This window comes from Rhineura floridana, chromosome 8 (assembly GCF_030035675.1).
Source record: "Rhineura floridana isolate rRhiFlo1 chromosome 8, rRhiFlo1.hap2, whole genome shotgun sequence".
In the NCBI taxonomy this organism is placed as follows: domain Eukaryota; kingdom Metazoa; phylum Chordata; class Lepidosauria; order Squamata; family Rhineuridae; genus Rhineura; species Rhineura floridana.
The window spans coordinates 24,112,104-24,127,921 of NC_084487.1; the positions used below are offsets into that span (position 1 = coordinate 24,112,104).

The 15,818-nt window shown below is 41.1% G+C and overlaps 1 protein-coding gene across 1 annotated transcript in view; it reads right to left on the minus strand.

The window, feature by feature from the left end:
* The window catches only part of CACNA1C (calcium voltage-gated channel subunit alpha1 C), a 722,305-nt gene that overhangs the window by 172,787 nt on the left and 533,700 nt on the right, over nt 1–15,818 (minus strand). Inside the window, exons 12-14 of the mRNA XM_061638625.1 lie at nt 7,875–7,901; nt 4,158–4,318; nt 1,386–1,611 (exon numbers count right to left, since the gene is read on the minus strand). Coding sequence (XP_061494609.1) covers nt 1,386–1,611; nt 4,158–4,318; nt 7,875–7,901 — 414 coding nt within the window. The remainder of the gene's footprint in view (nt 1–1,385; nt 1,612–4,157; nt 4,319–7,874; nt 7,902–15,818) is intronic.

Here is a 15,818-nt window from a genome sequence, read left to right on the forward strand (position 1 = left end):
CAGGGGCAATTTTCAGGAGGAGACTGCAGTGCACAGAAGAAGAGTGTCAACCTTTCCCTCCCAGGTGCCACCCTTCCCCAAAAATTGCCTCCAGCACAGCAATTAGAATTAGAAAAAAAAAAACTCCCATTCACACAAAGAAAGCATTTTTTCCTAAGCCTAATTGCCACACCAAAGGGGAGGAGGGGAGGCTGTGGGCCCACACTAGTCTACAGGAGATAAATTTCCCACCCTTATTGTAAGCAATTAGGTCTATCGTCTGGAGGTGCTCATTTATCCAACTTTATCACTGAAGGCACAAGCAGTTTCTACTTCAGCAATAACCCTACCTAGACAGAAATATCCTTGCTTAAATTATCCCTACCCTAGTAACCTCCTATTTGGACTACTGCAATGCATTTGTATGTGGGGCATCTTTTGAAAATAGTCTGGAAATGTCAGTTAGTTCAGAGTATGTTTGCGAGATGGCAGACTAGGCAATAAGAGTATACGGCTGAAGGGTACTGTTTCTGGCAACCCGAAGATCACTTATGAAAGAAAGTTTTAACTTAGAATGTTTTTAATTGTAATTGTGTTTTGGAATGTTTTTAAGTGTTTTTAGTAAGTTTTTCTTTTACTTGTTAAATTGTTTTGTTTATGTTTGCTGCCCTTGGCTCCTTTGAGAGGAAGGGTAGGATATATATTCAATTACTGATGATGTTGTTGATGATGATACCAATAATGTCACATCAGTTCTTCACCACTGGCTCACAGTCCATTTCTGAGCCCAATTCAAGGTGCTGATTCTGATCTTTAAAGCCATTCATGACTAGGGACCAGGGTACTTGAAGGGACATCTCTCTTCACAAGTACCTATCCTGTCTGTGAAATCTTCAGAGACCTTTCTCCAAATGCCCCCACCAGGTGAGGTACAGTATGTGACTAGGAAGGAGAGACCCTTTTTTAGTGCTGGCTCCCGAACTGTAGAATGCCTTCCTCAGAAAGGTTCACTGAGTGTCTACCATGGTGTCATTTTGGCACCAGAAGAAGACCTTCTTTTGTTCTGACCCTCTACACGTGTTTTATTCTGTAGCTATCCTTTTTTTCTTTTTATTATTACTGAATTTTACTTTTACTTTTTTATTACTTGAGAACTTTGTTATAAGACAGCCTATACATACTGTAAATAAAATAAATAATTATATAAAGAGCCACATATATATGGCAAGAAGGAAGATTCAAGGATGGAATAATTTGTACAAAAGGATGCCAGATAATAACATTTGCCTAGGGCATTACTATGCACAATATTTCCACATAAAAATGAGCAACATTTTCCTTTCGCCAGGTTAACTCTATTAAATATAAAAAAATAAAAAGAGAGAATAAGAGAGAGCAAGAAATACCTTGTGATTTTAAAGATTCTCAGGAGTCGCACACATCTCAGCACTGAGATACCCAGTGGTGACATGATCTTTGTTTCCACCAAGATGGTCTCTAGGATTCCACCACACACAATGAAACAGTCAAAGCGGTTGAAGAGAGACACAAAATAGGCTTGAAGACCCAGGCTGTACATCTTCAGCAGCATCTCAGCCGTGAAAAGAGCCAGCAGTACCTTATTGGCAGTGTCTCATAAAAATAAATAGACAAATAATGATCATTATAGTGGCACTGAAAAACCAACATAACAAAAAGATCGTAAGGACAACAAAAATCTTTCTTTAAAAAAAATGCAAAATTAGGCTTTATCCGTTGCAACTGCTGCCTTCAACAATCCATTCATGGGAACTTTTAACTTATGTTTTGTTTTTATTGATTTTGGGGCAATATTTCACCTGGGATTGTATCTAATATTAGTTAAACTCAGAGCAGACCCATTAAAATCAATGGACATGACTAACTTCCTTAAGTTCTTTGACTTCAGTGGGTCTACTCTAACTAACATTGGATACAACTCTTGATATCAAAACTGAAAATTCTAATCTGAGTAGAATTTTGTTTCATCTGTACCCTTGTTTGATATCCATTGTAGCTAAATTCTATCACACATCTGATTTTGGTTCTGCTAACTGCTAAATCATGAAAGCTCAAAAGAACAATAAGATTTCCCCCCTAATATATACTGACTGTGACTCTGCAACCCTAACCCCTCCTTTGTTGTTAATTTGAGGTGTCTGTAGGATGGCACACCTGTGCACCAGTTTCCACTGGTAGAGAGGAGCGCCGCTGGTGGAAGGACTCTGGGTGGTGAAGGCTACAGCTGTGCCCAGGTGGGTAGCAACTTTCCACTAGTGGTAGATAGCAGAAAGTCCTAGAGTGGACTATTTCAGATTGGTGAGGCATTGCATCTCCAGATTCAAAGCCCCACAGATCCTCTGAGAGCCCATTGCTGGGGCTCACGGCTGCATCAATCCTGGAACTGGTCCAGCAAAAGGTGGAGACCCCCTCCACCCTCCGCCTCAGCTGGCTTCAGATATGATGGAGGTTACATTCTGCATTTTTCCAGTTAGGATTGTAACACAACTTCCACAACCCTGAAAATGAGTGCTGTGTACAGCAGTAAGAGTTACTAGATATCCATGAGTGTCCCTATTCTAGAAGAATGGTCTTTAAACCATGTCCTGGGAGGGCCTGTGCTTCTTTGGAAGCTTGTCAGGTTTTCTCAATTAGAAGATCAGCAGTGGAAGATAAGCTTCACTGAAAGACAGCTTGCCCATCACTACTACTCTTCTTCTGAAATGTGCAGTCACACAGGAATCTGGGGTGTCTTCTAGGGTGTAAGCTCAGTTTGCATAGTGCGATTACGAGGCCCACAAGTCCTGGGCATGCTGCATTCACTCTAAAACATGCCCCAGAGAATAGAAATATGTCTTAACGATGAATTTCTGTTTACTGAGGATGATGACGCCTCCTATTGGAAGGAGGTATCATCCTTATCAGGAATGTCATTCACCATCCTCAGTTAAACCTGTGCAACACACAGGGCTTGTTTAGAAGATATGCAGGGGCTCTTTGGCACACAAGTCAATGTGAAAAGGAGAAGGGTGAAAAGCACAGGCATGGTCAAATGCATACACATATAAGACTTATTGGTGGCTGCATGCCAGCAGCGGGCATGGCCACAGCCAAAAGCAGGTGTGCCCAGAGCTTAAAATGGGCATGACCACCCACACTCTTTCTATTGCACACACATACAGTAGCACACCCCATTTATGTTATCCATTCACTTCTTTACACACACACATGACCCCACTGCAATTTGCACTGGTGAAAAACCTCACATTGGATACAGTGGTAGCTTCCCTGCCCAATGCAAACAGCAGGTCCAGACTGCCTTATCTGGACTGAGATCATGGGGTGTGGGGTGGAGGTGGAGGTGGTAGAAGGGCTTTAGCACTTTGCCCCCACTGTGATCCTGATCTGGATCATAAGGGCTGCACCTCCAAACTTGCATTGTCAAAGAAGGATCCATAGTTTTTAATGGATCCTTTTTTTGGCAGTGCAAATTGCAGGCACAAAGGCCTAATCCAGATTGGGACCACAGTGAGGGGTAAAAGGTTAAAGCCCTTTTACTCCCATGGCAGACTCAGTCCAGATCAGGCATCCAGCATCTGTTTTCTGCTACTTTCCTCCTCTGTCCACAGCCAGCTGGGAAGACAAGAATTAGGGAGCTGGTTCAAGGATCAAAAGCCTTGAGGGCCATACAGGAAACCTCTGAGAATTCACAAGACCCAAGAGTCAGAGATTCTCCATCCCTGCATTACATAGTTGTGGTGTCTGAACCTCAGTAGTACCTTTGCTGTTTGTGTTGTCACACAGAGCACTGGGAACCTAGTTATGTAATTTGGTTAATGGATTAATTATAATTATATGGACTTTGAACATGGGGCTGCAAACAGTGGTGCTTTAGTGTCTGTTCATAATTTCTCTTCCTTATGCTAGCCAGCCAGTAAGTAATCATGAAAAACAATAGAGCAAAACAGACAATATTTTGAGAGAGAGTAGGGTCCTTGATCTTTTCTAATTAATTATTTCTGATACTTATGCAATTAAATGGTTTTACTTTATGTACATTCAGTTCAGTTCAGTTTATGTACACTTGCAAAGAAAATTTTAATTAATTGCCAAATTATGTACACTCATAGCAGTAAAAGAAAATACATAATTCTTCTTACCTTGGACTTCAGTGAGCCAGTCTGGTTGGTTGTAATGTTCAGAGGCAATGGTGAGAGTGTTAAGAAACACAAGGAAGATCACGAGCCAGTAGAACACATTGGATTTGACAGCAGCTCGACATTTTCGTCTGCAGAACCGATTCCATCTACGCCAGTAGCGGCTTGAAAAAAGGAAACAGGAAAAAAACAGTGGTTGGAAAAACCTTCTGAAGTGACTTCTGATCCCCAAGGATTAATTTGAGCTTCCTATAGGAGAGATTTTTCCTATAGGAATTATTATTCTATAGGATATGCATTTTTGTAAACATTAGTTGGTGAAATGCATAGCAAAATGTGGATGAATGTGAATTTCAAAGGATTCTAGTTTGCATATTGTTTCAGAAGGTGTGAATTTGATAGATTCAGTTTTAAATGAGACTTGAATTGAATTTCTCTCTCATCCCTAGAATTTATTCTGTCTCTCTGAACATGCAAAGAAAGAGGCAAAAGAAGACAGACCCGCACATTGTTTAATATTGTTGCCCAATAATCCAGCAAAGCCTATAAAGCTTTGATAGCATCCCTATAAGGAACTCTTTTGAGTGTGGGTTGTTGCTGAAAGTGGGCAGACATACAGTATTTATTTTGAATAGCCCTTTCTGTGTTGCATGCTACACTGTCATCATGGCGCAATGTGCACATTTGTAGCAAGCCACATTGCATCAAAGTGCAAGCTATGCCAAAGCATTTTAGGGTTTTTTCTTTCCTCACCTTTTTTCATTTTTATTTCACTATTTGTGAATAGCAAGATGGTTTTATACAAAATAGACACTTACATTCATAGGCATGCATATTCTCTACCATAGGTGTACACACATGTATCCTTTCCTTTAATCAGCGGTAGCCTGTGACTGGAACCTGTGCACAACAACTCCAGAAATGAAGGTTCTATTGGAAATGAGTAGAAGGCACTATTTCTTGCTTCCCATTTTGCTTTCATCTCATGGAAGTCAAGACAGCACAAGGGCACTGATTCAAATGCCTGTGTTGTTCATTTTGAACCAAAGTTAAGTTTACATAGATGGGTTCTAATCACTCAAAAGTAGGTAGCCAGTGGTAGTGTGTGGGAGGCTACAACCCCATCCATCAGCAGCTACAGATGTTCCCCAGGCCTTTCTCATTTCCATAAAACAGTAATCTCCGAATTACTGGATAACTATAGGCATTATCACTGCCCACAGAAATCAGTGGAAAATCTGGCCCCATCTTGTCTCTGTAATGTGTAATTGTAACTATTCAGCATTTCAAAGTGGGGGTTAACAGCTATCAAGATCCCAACAACAACAAAGAAACTCCCTTGTCCAAAATTATTTTCAGCAACTGCGTTAGCAAGGTTGAGCATTTTCTCCCATGAACCCAAAGCTATGGATACCATGTGCTGAGATGGAGTGTGAGTACAATGCCACGTTATGTTTCCTGGAACACATAGCCCCTCATGAGTGTCACAGTGATTTCTGAGGATAATTACTAACCACACAAAAATATTTAAAGCTAATTATACATTTCCTACTCTTCAGAATTTAGTCTGCTTAGCAACCAGTTTCCAAGCAACACTTGACTCCTTGATAATAAAGCTAATGGGTTTGGGTATGTGTTCAATGTATGTGTAATGTGGGACATGCATCCTCTTTGGTCATTCCTGTCTCTCTCAGTCTCTGTCCAGCAATAAGCACAAACTACATTCTAGATCAGCAATCAATAATATGCTAATATGAACACAATGTGAATCTTACAGCAACATCCTATCAGACACACAGTTCTTATAAGAGAACAACACCTTATGGAAGTCTTTTCTAACTGTAGGTCCCCAAATTTTGTTGGATTACAACCCCCATAATTCCCAGCCAACATGGTCAGTTATCAGGGATGGTGTGGGATGAAGTCCAACAATATCTGGGGAGACCCAAGGTTGGAGAAGATTGCCTTGTGGCATTATTAAATGTATTAACACATTGGGCACCCTCTCAAAAGCTACAAGGCTAAAAATATTGTGATGAGGGAGCAGGGAATAACTGCAGAACAGCCAGAGCATACAGATATGCTTAAAGTCTAATATGCTTCAAGTTATTTCATTGTATTATATATTAATAAAATACACTTTAATTTGATAACACTTAAATGCTATAAATGCTGCACATTTTTCCTTTCCTCTCCACTAGCAACGAGACACCAGAAGGAATCCTGAGGGAACCAGGCCCATTCAGGTCTCTTGAAGGTATGGTCCTAACTCTTAGGCTGCAGACACACTAGCCACTTCAAAACCTGCCACACCATTTTCTCTGGCTTCAGTTTCAAATGTGTTTGCCCATGGCTGAACACATCTCCCTTCCCCGCTGCTGATCTCAGATTTTTTAGGACCGCCCACAGCAAAGCATTGGACCAATTACTGTCTCTGCCCAACCTACAGCAAAAGGTTTTCATTGGACACATCATGGAGTGGCAACAAGTTGATCTACCAAACGATTATGTTTTCTGTGTGAAGCTGATTTCACAGAGAAATGGACTGGAACTGCATTTCCCCAAGTTTTGGAGTAAAAAAGGGCAGAATCTGACTAAGGTCGTGTGTCTCTGACTTCAGAAAACAGCTGGAGACACAATGAAGTCAACACTAAGCCTGTTCTAATGATCACTTTCTTCCCACATCTACATAATTTTTGTACTCCTTTGGTTTTTATTTTTGATTGACTAGTAAAACAGAATACAGATAGTAATTGTTGTTATGTGCCTTCAAGTTGATTACAACTTATGGCGACCCTATGAATCAGTGACCTCCAATAGCATCTGTCATGAACCACCCAGTTCCGATCCTGAAAGTTCAGGTCTGTGGTTTCCTTTATGGAATCAATCCATCTCTTGTTTGGCCTTCCTCTTTTTCTACTCCCTTCTCTTTACCCCAGCATTATTGTCTTTTCTAGTGAATCATGTCTTCTCATTATGTGTCCAAAGTATGATAACCTCTTTATGTATGATTGTGTCCAAAGTATGATAACCTCTTTTTCTCTTATCCGCTTTTTTCACTGTCCAACTTTCACATCCATACATAGAGATCAGGAATACCATGGTCTGAATGATTCTGACTTTAGTGTTCAGTGATACATCTTTGCATTTGAGGACTTTTTCTAGTTCTCTCATAGCTGCCTTCCCCAGTCCTAGCCTTCTTCTGATTTCTTGACTATTGTCTCCATTTTTGTTAATGACTGTGCCAAGGTACTGATAATCCTTGACACGTTCAATGTCCTTGTTGTCAACTTTAAACTACAGATAGTGATACATACACATAAAAGAATATTAAAAAATCAGTATTGTTTCATACAATCTTATCCATCTTTACTGAATAACTCAAGCAAAAATAATTTAAATGAATAAACAAATTCATATATATATATATATATATATATATATTATGTTCCCCTCCGAGTTCTTGGAGTTACGCTTTTATAAACAATCAAAGCTAATCGTGTTAACAGCTCCCAACTTTATTAGATTTCCCCTTCATTAGAAAAAGTGGTGAAGAAAGTAGCCCAGTAGCCTACACATCAAAATCTTTAGCTGGCACTATACCAGTGCCATGTTGTTACTATTTACAGCAGTAGCAATAGCAACAAGATAGATGGGATGTTCACACAAAGAATCAGTAGAGATGTGTAAAAAAGTTTAAAAATCTATTGCAATACTTACCTAAACTTAGATTTAGATATCCGGTGTCTGAAAGAGAGAAGAAATTATTTTAATGAACTTAAATACCATGCTCTAATTCCTTAATTTCCATACAATCAATCCATAAAAATAGAAAGAAAGATTTGTATATTCTATACAAATGATATTTTTTGGCATAAGGGCTATAAGCCAATGTTTTATTGCTGTTATGTTCCTTCAAGTCGATTACGACTTATGGCGACCCTATGATGATCTCCAATAGTATCTGTTATAAACCATCCTGTTCAGATCTTGTAAGTTCAGGTATGTGGCTTCCTTTATGGAATCAACCCATCTCTTGATTGGTATTCCTTTTTTTCTACTCCCTTCTGTTTTTCCCAGCATTATTGTCTTTTCTAGTGAATCATATCTTCTCATTATGTGTCCAAAGTATGATAACCTCAGTTTCATCATTTTGGCTTCTAATGATAGTTCTGGTTTAATTTGTTCTAACACCCAATTAGTCAATAAGTGCTGCTAATAAATAGTAGCAAACCACCTAAAATCTAATTATTTTGTTGTAACCTATTCTGTAGATTATATCCACAATCTAGTAGGAAGGCATCAATGAGGGCTTACCCTCTGTTGTGTATAGCCAAACAGGGTGTGCTTATATATGTGGTGGTGGTAGGCATCAAATGAATGTGACAGATGGCTTACCGAAGTACTGAGATTCTAAAAGCACCACATCCTCTTCGTCAAAAAGCCTGCCCACTGAGTTAATGGCTCTTCCTGAGTTGTATAGATATAGCTCCCTTAAGGCTCAGTCTAGAAGCTGATTCACATTGTCACTGTGTTGAGAGGTTGCCATTGGAAAACTGCTTATAAATCTTCACAAGCAGGGTTCTTCCCTGTGGCCAACCAGTCATGTTGAACTGCTAGTACACATAGGAATAAGCTCTTTGCTTGCCATTGCAAATGCCAATCCTCCAGATGGTTGCAGCTACATGTGTCCAGCTGGCATGAGGGTTGGAGACAGTATGAGCAGGATTTTTAATAAGGTATCTTGTGGCTAATAGTCATGTGCGTCAGTGCTAAGAAGGTAACAAATATAACAGTGAACAACAGTCTTAAACAATTCATATAGATGTGGCAAGCTGCCAACAGAAACTAAGTAACACAGTCTCATGCATACGCCACAAATTGTGCTGGAACATTATTTTGTCCACACATGGGCAATCATTCTCAGCTGTTTCCATATGAAGAAAGTACTTAAGAGACAGGAAGATATCACCAGCAGAGGGTCCAAATATAATAAAGCTCTCTACAGTGAATGCATCTCTCCTGTGTCTTATTGGCACATAATAAGCAATACATGGGCAGATACCTGCCTGCAGTGGGGCTAATAAATTTGGACAGAAAGCCTGGAGGGGGAACACCAACAGGCAGTTATATTTGCACTTAATGACCACTGTCCATTTCTGGTTCTGTGCAGCAACTGGTGGTTCTAGATACAGACCCAGATTCACACAAAAAAAGTGCATATAATCATTTCATGGGATATGGCTGGACATTGTGATGTGGATGGAGGTAGTCATTTACTTAAGTATTCACATTAGCTACACATGTGGGAGTCTGATCCTTAGTGTCAAACTGGTCCTGAAACAGTTAAATTATACTCTGGTCCTGAGCAGGCAAAAGACTCATATTTAAGATCCCAGAGTCACATGTTTGAAGAAATTTTGTGAAGACAAGATTCATAATTTAGACCTCACGTGCAAGAGTGTACCTGAACACAGAATTAAACAAAAGAAGCTGAGAAAGCTAAATAAGAACTTGAAATGGAAAATCACAGAGGGTCGTTTGTTACACGCTGATGTTCCTTGCTGAGAAGCTACCAAAACATGACAGACTGCTCTGGTTAAGGGCCTAGCAGGTGCTGGTAAAAAGGGAAATGAAGAGCAGCTTTTTAATATGTTCTTAAACTTTCTTTTTTTAACTGTTTTTAATCTTAGAAGATGTTTTGATAGCTTTTTTAAGTAACATTTTTGAAGATGTTTTGTTTTAATGTGTTTTAAAGTTTGTTTTTATGATGTTTTAATGTTTTTAGTACTTTTGTTTGCCGCCCTAGGCTCCTGCTGGGAGGAAGGGTGGGATATAAATCAAATAATAATAATAACAACAACAACAACAGGACTGAGACTATGCCCAGAAATTGGGAATATGGCCTTGATGGGTAGCCCATACTGAAAATGTGTATGAGAACATCCTTGCTTGCAAGTGCCATGGCTGGTGAACCAATAAAAATGCTATGAACATGATGCAAATAATCTTGCCGATGATACAGATGGTTAGAAGTTCAAAGAAGATGCACCAAGAAAGAACCTACCAGCCAGATAACATACCCAAATGTTTGGTATGTCAGAGGAGCTGTAAATGGACCACAAAGGAAGTGTGCACGGATAAAGGTTAGATGTTCCCAAAATGTGAAGCTAATTGGGAGAGGTGGATTCCTCACCCCTGGTTGGTGAATGGTGTCATCAGCTGGTGGGATGGCCGGGGCTGCTTATCTGGCTTCCCTACACCACGGGTCACCCCCAATTACCAAGAAGGGGAGGGCAAGGCAATGGGGAACTCAGCACAGACACAGCGGTGGAGTCAATCCAATGCTCCTGCTGCTACACTTGCACCGTGACAAGCTCCCGGCTGCCTTGCCCCTCCCTCTCTCAATAACCATCAGTAATCTGAGGTATTGGAAAGCCAGGTCAGCAACACAGCTGCTACTGATGATCCCACCAGGGTGGCCCCCATCTCTGACTAGAACAAAAGTATAGAAGTCCATGCAGCAAAGGCTGAAAAGCATCCATTGCCTAATATTCACCTTTGCTTCTTAATTTCTATTTATTTGTTGGAACCAAAGGATCCTTGTAACAATGGATTTATGCTTGGCTAAGCTTTATACTTTAAATTTATCCTAACTTTGGATTTGGGATTATCTTTGATTTTAGAGTTATTTTAGTGCATAAATTTATGTTTGAGTTTGATTTAGGTTTGGGTTAAATTTAGATTAGGTTAATCTAATTTCTATGCCTTATCTGACCTTTTCAGTGCCTAGAGAGACCTATCAATGCTTTAGCTCGTGGACGTTGACAAGGTGCTTGGACAGGTGCGTGCAACCACTTCTGTGTTGGACCCTTGCCCCTCCTGGCAAATAAAAGCTAGCAGGGTTGGAACTGCCGGCTGGGCCAGGGAAGTGATTAATGCCTCATTACGAGAGGGAGTGGTCCCTGGCTGCCTGAAAGCAGCGGTGGTGAGACCACTTCTGAAGAAATCTTCCCTGGACCCAGAAAATTTTAACAATTACAGGCCGGTAGCAAATATTCCATTCCTGGGCAAGGTCCTAGAAAGTGGTTGCGGACCAGCTCCAGATGCTCTTGGATGAAACCGATTATCTGGATCCATTTCAATCGGGTTTCAGGCCCAGTTTTGGCACGGAGACGGCCTTGGTTGCCCTGTACGATGACCTTTGTCGGGAGAAAGACAGGGGGAGTGTAACTCTGTTGATTCTCCTCGATCTCTCAGCGGCTTTTGATACCATCGACCATGGTATCCTTCTGGGGAGACTCGCTGATCTGGGAGTTGGAGGTACTGCTTGGCAGTGGTTCTGTTCCTACTTAGCGGGTCATCCCCAGAAGGTAGTGCTTGGGGAGTTTTGCTCGACACCCTGGGCTCTCCAATATGGAGTTCCGCAGGGGTCAGTGCTATCCCCCATGCTTTTTAACATCTACATGCAGCCTCTGGGTGCCGTCATCAGGAGTTTTGGAGTGCGATGCCATCAGTATGCTGATGACACGCAGCTCTACTCCTGTTCATCTTTTTCAGGTGAGGCTGTCAAGGTGCTGAACCGATGCCTGGCTGCGATAATGGACTGGATGAGAGCGAATAAATTGAGGCTCAATCCAGACAAGACTGAGACGCTGTTAGTAGGTGGTTCTCCTGATCAGATGGTGGATGCTCATCCTGTCCTGGATGGGGTTGCACTCCCCCTGAAGGAACAGGTTCGTAGTTTGGGAGTTCTTTTAGAACCATCCCTGTCACTAGAGGCACAGGTAGCCTCGGTGGCACGGAATGCTTTTTACAAACTACGGCTGGTGGCCCAACTACGCCCTTATCTGGACAGGGAAAACCTTGCTTCAGTTGTCCATGCACTGGTAACCTCTAAACTAGACTACTGCAATGCACTCTATGTGGGGCTGCCTTTGAAGACAGTTCGGAAACTACAGCTTGTGCAAAATGCGGCGGCCAGACTGTTAACAGGGACCAGGCGGTCTGAACATATAAAACCGATTCTGGCCCGCTTGCACTGGCTGCCTATATGTTTCCGGACCCGATTCAAGGTGCTGGTTTTAACTTATAAAGCCTTACACAGCCTGGGACCACAATACCTGATGGAACGTCTCTCCCGATATGAACCTACCCGTACGCTGCGCTCAACATCAAAGGCCCTCCTCCGGGTGCCTACTCAGAGAGAAGCCCGGAGGGTGACAACGAGAAAAAGGGCCTTTTCAGTGGTGGCCCCCGAACTATGGAATACCCTTCCTGATGAGGTACGCCTGGCGCCAACACTACTATCTTTTCGGCGTCAGGTAAAAACCTTCCTCTTCTCCCAGGCATTTTAAACATTTTAAACATCTTAAACATCTTAAACAGTTAAACATCTAACTTATTTAATATGTTGACATTTTAATTATCTTAACGTTTTAACATTCTTCCAATGTCACATCTTAACATCTCATATTTTAGTATTGAGTTTTGCAGCTAGTTTGTGTTTCATTATGCTTACATTTTTTGTTTAATTAATTCATTTTTAACTTGTGTTATATATGGCTTTTTACTTGTATTTTAGATGTTTATTGTTGTGAACCGCCCAGAGAGCTTCGGCTATGGGGCGGTATAGAAATTTAATTAATAAATAAAATAAAATAAATTAGCTCAGCTTTTAAAATACAAGTAAAATGCAGGAGCGAGTCAAATGGAAGTCAACATGTTTTTGCTTTAGCTTTTACAATCAAAAAGAGTACAGGACAGTGTTGAGGGGAAGTCATATCATTTAACTATGCTGATAGTTCAGCTCACCGTTTTGCATGCTGCTTTTGTACTGCAGCTTTCTCAATGTCTTTTGTATTAACATGTTTTTAAAGCTTTTTTTAAAAAAAGTTGTTTTTAACATGTTTTTAAAGTTGTTTTGTTTTAATATATTTTAAAGTCTGTTTTTATGATGTTTAGAGTGTTTTTAGAGATTTTGTTTGCCACCCTGGGCTCTTACTGGAAGGCTGGGATATATACATATATATTTTGAGTGTGTCTCTGCTGGTTTGGAGATGGTGTTTGCCTCCCATCTTTTCTCCTGGGCCCTTTTTAGAAGGTCAAGAAGAGAGAGGAGTGAATTTTTGCTTTGTGATTTGTTAATGTATTTTATTGGATGTTGTAACTGCTGCTTTTGTAAATTGTATTGTTTTTATTGATGTATTTTTATATTTGTGTTTTGTTATGTTTTGTAAGCCGCCTTGAGGGCCTTTTGGCCAAAAGGCGGTGTAGAAATAAACAATAATAATTATTATATGAACGTAATTGTGATTAACCAAACAGAGGTTTTTATTATATTAACAAAACGTTTCAGCTTCCGCCTTCATCAGCTGCCAACATACAAATGCTGTTACCAAGGTGGCAGTTATAGAGCTTTGAGGATGGAATGCTCAGAGGGGCTTCATTTGCAGAAGCTAAGTAGTGGTGGTACTGTCCTCCAGGTTCAGGCCATGTGGTGCCAATGTGTCCAGAGAGTAAATCCAAAAGTTCTCCCTTTTGGTCAGTGCTGCTGGATCTGCTGGCATCTCTATCGCTGTAATGGAAAAGTCCAACAGGCTGTGACCCTCGATGTTAAAATGCTTTGCAAGTGGTTGCTCCACTTTTTTTGTCAAAATTGCCAACTTGTGGTTCTTGAAGCACATGCGTAGGTCAGTTGTGGTCTTTCCCATGTATTGGATATGACATCCTGGTCTTTTGCACTCGATGATGTAAACTATATTGCAGGACCTGCAGGTGATGTTCTGTTTGATGTAATATGTCCTGCCTGTCCTAGTGCTTGTAAAAGTGGCTGTCTCCCTGAGGTACACACATATAAGGTTAAAATTTCTTTCCTACATCCTTTGCTCCTTGTCCAATAGACCTTCCCTGGAGCAGATATGCATTCTGCTAACAGGCAATGATATATTTATAACTAACCAGGTGGCAAAATTTGCTCTAGCTATGGGAAAATTAAGAGTTAGTTACCAAAAACACATTGAAAGGCGAGTGGGATGTTCCCTGGGGCTGTTATGACTGTAGTATATATACACTAAGTCATGGGGTAGGTCAATGTATCCTTTGCTCGGGACAGGAAATTTTATTTGAAATGTATTGTTGTTCCTTTACTGTATGTTGAGCTGTGTTTTGTTGAAATATGTTTTCATTTTTCATTCATTCATTGGCGATCACTCGTGGCCGAGTAAAATTGTCTTCCATGATAAGGTCTTTAACAGTGGGTCCGTAAGTGACTCTGGAGGCCAATTCTGGATCCACACAGCCTCCCACAGTGAGGACATAGGTTTCCAGATGGAAGATGGTCACGATGAGGATTTGGTTTCACGTGCCTTCCGCTTAGCTCGTTTGTCCTGTTCGCCCTGTATTTGTGCTTCTTCAAAGTCCACAGCACCTTTGATAATAGCTGACCTCCATTTGGGACGTTCATGGGCCAAGACTTCCCAGTTGTCAATGTTCATGTTACATTTTTTTAGATTCGCTTTAAGAACATCTTTAAACCTAAGAACATAAGAAGAGCCTGCTGGATCAGGCCAGTGGCCCATCTAGTCCAGCATCCTGTTCTCACAGTGGCCAACTAGGTGCCTGGGGGAAGCCCGCAAGCAGGACCCGAGTGCAAGAACACTCTCCCCTCCTGAGGCTTCCGGCAACTGGTTTTCAGAAGCATGCTGCCTCTGACTAGGGTGGCAGAGCACAGCCATCACGGCTAGTAGCCATTGATAGCCCTGTCCTCCATGAATTTGTCTAATCTTCTTTTAAAGCCATCCAAGCTGGTGGCCATTACTGCATCTTGTGGGAGCAAATTCCATAGTTTGACTATGCGCTGAGTAAAGAAGTACTTCCTTTTGTCTGTCCTGAATCTTCCAACATTCAGCTTCTTTGAATGTCCACGAGTTCTAGTATTATGAGAGAGGGAGAAGAACTTTTCTCTATCCACTTTCTCAATGCCATGCACAATTTTATACACTTCTATCATGTCTCCTCTGACCTGCCTTTTCTCTAAACTAAAAAGCCCCAAATGCTGCAACCTTTCCTCGTAAGGGAGTCGCTCTTTCCCCTTGATCATTCTGGTTGCCCTCTTCTGAACCTTTTCCAACTCTATAATATCCTTTTTGAGATGAGGCGACCAGAACTGTACACAGTATTCCAAATGCGGCGGCACCATAGATTTATACACCGGCATTATGATATCGGCTGTTTCATTTTCAATACCTTTCCTAATTATCGCTAGCATGGAATTTGCCTTTTTCACAGCTGCCGCACACTGGGTTGACATTTTCATCGTGCTGTCCACTACAACCCCAAGGTCTCTCTCCTGGTCGGTCACCGCCAGTTCAGACCCCATGAGCGTATATATGAAATTCAGATTTTTTGCTCCAATATGCATAATTTTACACTTGTTTATATTGAATTGCATTTGCCATTTTCCCCCCATTCACTCAATTTGGAGAGGTCTTTTTGGAGCTCTTCGTAATCCCTTTTTGTTTTAACAAACCTGAACAATTTACTGTCATCAGCAAACTTGGCCACTTCACTGCTCACTCCTAATTCTAGGTCATTAATGAACAAGTTGAAAAGTACAGGTCCCAATACCGATCCTTGAGGGACTCCACTTTCTACAGCCCTCCA